At 41.0% G+C, this 4,945-nt stretch overlaps 1 protein-coding gene across 1 annotated transcript in view; it reads left to right on the forward strand.

The window, feature by feature from the left end:
* Positions 1–415: 415 nt before the first annotated feature.
* Positions 416–4,945, forward strand: part of LOC107961082 (shikimate O-hydroxycinnamoyltransferase) — a 16,727-nt gene continuing 12,197 nt past the window's right edge. The window contains exon 1 of the mRNA XM_016897322.2: positions 416–843. Coding sequence (XP_016752811.2) covers positions 436–843 — 408 coding nt within the window. The 5' untranslated portion in view covers positions 416–435. The remainder of the gene's footprint in view (positions 844–4,945) is intronic.

The raw sequence follows: 4,945 nt of genomic DNA on the forward strand, positions 1-4,945 counted from the left end.
AAATACCAACTACGATGTTCAATTGTTGGGACGAAAATAGGTTTTTAATTAAATAAATTTAATTTGGACTGCCACGTAAGACCATCGTTAGGGAGGTAAGAGAGCTTAATGATAGAGTAACCAATTCGTAATAAAACGATAACATAAGTGACTAAAATGTAATATTTTAAATTTAAGTGACTAAAATATAATCTGAAGCAAATAAAAGTGACTGATTTATAGTTTACCCTTAATGTAATTATTGGCCGATGATCTGGCCGCACCGACAAACAGTAGAAATTGAGTCATTTTCGTAATTATTCACAAATTTTGGGTTACTTTTATAAAAACCCGAAAAGAGAACCTCGCCTTTGCTTAAGATAGACGAGCACTTTCTGACCTTCCCTTCTGTTGGTTTTTCATCAACAGGTTTGCCTCTTAATTACCAGAACATCAATGGATGTTAGTGTAAAGAGATGGAGCATGATACGCCCTGCTCAAGATACTCCTAAAGAAAGGCAATGGATTTCAAATCTGGACGTGGTGAGGCCAACATTCCATGTCCCTTTGCTGTTTTTCTACAAACCAAATGGCTCCTCTGACTTCTTCAAGCGTCAAGTGCTACAGGAGGCTTTAAGCAAGACTCTTGTGCAATTCTATCCTATGGCTGGGAGGTTGGGACGTGATGAAAATGGTAGGCTCGAGATATTATGCAACGCAGAGGGTGTTCTGTGGATAGAAGCTGAAACTACATCGGCCATGGATGATCTCGACGGTTTTACTCCCTGCTCAAAACTGAGGAAACTGGTTCCCACGGCTGATTACTCTGGAGATATCAGTTCTTATCCGCTTATTATGGCTCAGGTAAGTGAATGAAGAACTATTATCTTATTGTAGATGATAACTGTTACTTGCAGTAGGAGACCAAGGATGTTAGAAATCAAACCCACTCCAAGCATAATCTAGAAGCATGAGACGTGGAGCAATTTTGTGCCATGCAAAGTGCTGAAATTTTAGCCATACAAAGTGCTCCATTATTGAGATGTTTGTGGCTGGAAATTAAGTGGATTAATAGCCACATTTGTTGTCACTTTATCAGCCTATAAATAGAGGCTTGAACTTGTGTTGTAATGAAGAAAAATGAGAAGAAAAAGAAATAAGAGAAGCAACGTGAGTGAGAGTGAGAAGGTTAGCAAACCTTGAGTGAGTTAAAATCTAGCAGCAGCTAGACTATCTAGTCATTGAGAAAATATTTGTAATCTTCGTATTGTAATATATTGAGTGTGTAATAAAAAGTAAATTTTCGGCCCATCACGTTTCCAACAAGTGGCATCAGAGCTACGGTTCGGAGCTTGGTTCGGAGTTCAGTTCGTGTCCGGTTCGTGTCCAGTTCGGAGTACCTTTGGTGTTCATCTAACAAGTCGATATGGGCGACGTAATTCAGCTACAAGTTCCACAATTGACGAAGACAAATTATGGAAATTGGAGCATTCGAATGAAGGCTTTGCTCGGTTCGCAAGATTGTTGGGAGATCGTTGAAAAAGGATACATCGAGCCCGGAGATGCCGCTACAGAAGCAGCTTTATCAAATGACGCTAAGAAGGCGTTACGAGAAGCACGAAAGAAGGATCAAAAGGCCTTGAATAGTATCTTTCAAGGTATGGATGAATCAACCTTCGAGAAAATATCAGATGTGAAGAACGCGAAGAATGCATGGGAGATTTTGCAAAAATCATTTCAAGGTGTAGAAAAAGCTAAAAAGGTACGCCTTCAGTCACTTAGAGCTGAATTTGAAATGTTAAAAATGAAGAGCTCCGAGAATATCGATGACTATGCCAATCGTGTAAAATCGGTGGTAAATGAAATGAAACGAAATGGAGAAACTCTTGACGAGGTAAGAGTGATGGAGAAAATTCTACAGTCACTCACACGCAAATTCGAGTACGTAGTCGTTGCCATCGAAGAATCAAAAGATTTGTCAAAGATGTCGCTCGAAGAACTTGTGGGTTCTCTGCAAGCCCATGAGCAAAAGATGAAGCTAAATGAAGATAGTGAAAATCTTGATCAAGCCTTGCATAGCAAGTTGTCCGTCGACGACGGAGAAACAAGTAATAACTTTAACCAAGGAAGAGGAAACCGCAGAGGATACCGTGGAGGCTACCGTGGTGGAAACAGAGGAGGAAGAGGATCACGAGGACGTGGAAATCAATCATATGGGAGATATCAAGAAAATAAAGATTATCAAACATCCAACCGTGGACGTGGATCTAGAGGTCGTGGCCGAGGCAGATTTCAAGAAAATAAATCTCAGGTACAATGCTACAACTGTAACAAGTATGGACATTTCAGTTACGAGTGCAGATCAACACACAAAGTGGATGAAAGAAACCATGTAGCAGTCGCAGCAGAAGGCAACGAAAAAGTGGAATCAAGTGTCTTTCTCACTTATGGAGAAAATGAAGATCGCAAGAGAAGTGTGTGGTATCTCGACAACGGTGCAAGCAACCACATGTGTGGAAGAAAGGAGCTGTTCACAGAATTAGATGAAACAGTTCATGGAAAAATAACTTTTGGAGACAACTCACATGCAGAAATCAAAGGAAAGGGCAAGGTTGTTATAACACAAAGGAATGGAGAGAAGAAGTACATCTCAGACGTTTACTACGTACCAGCTTTGAAGAGCAACCTGATCAGTCTTGGTCAACTCCTAGAAAAAGGATATGAAGTTTATATGAAAGACCGCTCACTCGCCATCAGGAACAAAAGTGGAGAATTAGTTGTTCGAGTTTATATGACGCGAAATCGTCTTTTCACCCTCGACATCGAGTCTGGAGAAGTAAAATGCATGAAGACGGATCTGAAGAATGAATCATGGTTGTGGCACTTAAGGTACGGACATCTCGGATTTTCTGGCTTGAAGCTGTTGTCGAAGACAAATATGGTGAATGGATTACCAAGTATTAATCATCCAGATCAACTGTGTGAAGCCTGTGTCAAAGGAAAGCAGCATAGGCAGAAATTTGAAGTAGGAAAATCTCGAAGAGCTAGAAGACCATTGGAAATTGTACACACCGACATATCTGGTCCGTACGACATTGAATCACTCGGTGGAAACAGGTACTACCTAACTTTTATTGATGATTATAGCAGAAAATGTTGGGTTTATTTCTCAAAGCAAAATCGGAAGCCCTAGAAAAATTCAAGGAGTTCAAAGCAATGGTGGAAAAACAGAGTGGTCGATATTTGAAGATACTCAGATCCGATAGAGGAGGCGAGTATACTGCAAAGCTTTATGAAAGTTTCTGCAAGGATCATGGAATCATCATCAGTTAACAGCCAGACGCACTCCACAACAAAACGGAGTTGCAGAAAGGAAGAATCGGACAATTCTGGATATGGCAAGAAGCATGATAAAAGGTAAACACCTTCCGAGAACTTTCTGGGCTGAAGCCGTTGAATGCGCAGTTTATCTGTTGAATCAATGTCCAACAAAAAGTGTAAGACACAAGACACCAGAAGAAGCATGGAGCGGTCACAAGCCAAGAGTTGGACACTTCAAAATTTTTGGATGCATTGCATATGCACACGTTCCTGAGCAACAGAGGAAAAAGCTTGACGATAGAGGAGAGAAGTGTATCTTTATAGGCTATGACAAAAGAAGTAAGGCCTACAGACTTTATAATCCTCTTACTAAGAAATTGATTATCTCAAGAGATGTCGAGTTCGATGAAGCGGATTACTGGAGATGGAGTGAAGAAGAAAAGAAAGTGGAAGGATTATTTTTCAACGAAGACGACAATGATATCATCAACCAAGAAGAACAAGGCGATGATCAAAGTCCTGGTACAACAGCCCCTTCGTCACCAACCAGCAGCAGCGGAAGCAGCAGCTCAGATGAAGCACCCACAAGAACACAGAGTCTCAACGACATCTACAATTCTACGGAACCTGTAGAGACGCAGTTCGATTATTCACTATTCTGTCTAATGACAGAATGTGATCCAGTGACATACGAAGAAGCAATTGAAGACAATAAATGGAAGAAGGCCATGGACGAGGAGATTGCTGCAATAAGAAGGAATGACACGTGGGAGCTAACAAGTCTGCCAGAAGGACATAGCCCGATTGGTGTCAAGTGGGTGTACAAGACGAAGACCAACAAAGAAGGAAAAGTAGAGAAATACAAGGCAAGACTAGTCGCCAAAGGCTACAAGCAAAGACAAGGAGTGGACTATGATGAAATATTGCTCCAGTCGCAAGAATAGACACAATTAGGCTTCTCATAGCGGTCGCAGCACAATACAAATGGAAAATCTATCAGATGGACGTCAAGTCTGTATTCCTGAATGGCTACTTGGAGGAGGAAGTCTACATAGAACAACCACCTGGATATAGCATACAAGGAAAGGAGGACAAAGTCTACCGATTGAAGAAAGCTTGTATGGATTGAAGCAAGCCCCAAGAGCATGGAACACAAGGATCGACGAGTACTTCCGAAGAAATGGATTCATCAAAAGCCCACACGAGCACACCCTGTACACAAAGAAGAATGGATATGGAGATATCATGATCGTATGCCTATATGTGGATGACATAATCTTCACCGGAAACAATCCAGGTATGTCTGATGATTTCAAGAAAGCTATGACTGAAGAATTTGAAATGACAGATATCGGTGAGATGTCATACTTTCTTGGAGTCGAGGTGAAACAAATGCAAGATGGAATTTTTGTCTCTCAAAAGAAGTATGCGGAGCAGATTTGAACAAGTTCAAAATGAAGGATTGCAAGCCAGTAGTCACGCCAGCTGATCCAGGGATGAAGCTAAGTGTTGATTCGACAAGGGAGTCGATAAATCCGACGTTGTTTAAAAGTCTCGTTGGAAGTTTAAGGTATTGACAATCACACGACCAGATATACATATGCAGTAGGATGTGAGCAATCATGAGAACCGAAGCAAGATTCCA

The sequence above is a fragment of the Gossypium hirsutum genome, chromosome D06, assembly GCF_007990345.1.
Source record: "Gossypium hirsutum isolate 1008001.06 chromosome D06, Gossypium_hirsutum_v2.1, whole genome shotgun sequence".
In the NCBI taxonomy this organism is placed as follows: domain Eukaryota; kingdom Viridiplantae; phylum Streptophyta; class Magnoliopsida; order Malvales; family Malvaceae; genus Gossypium; species Gossypium hirsutum.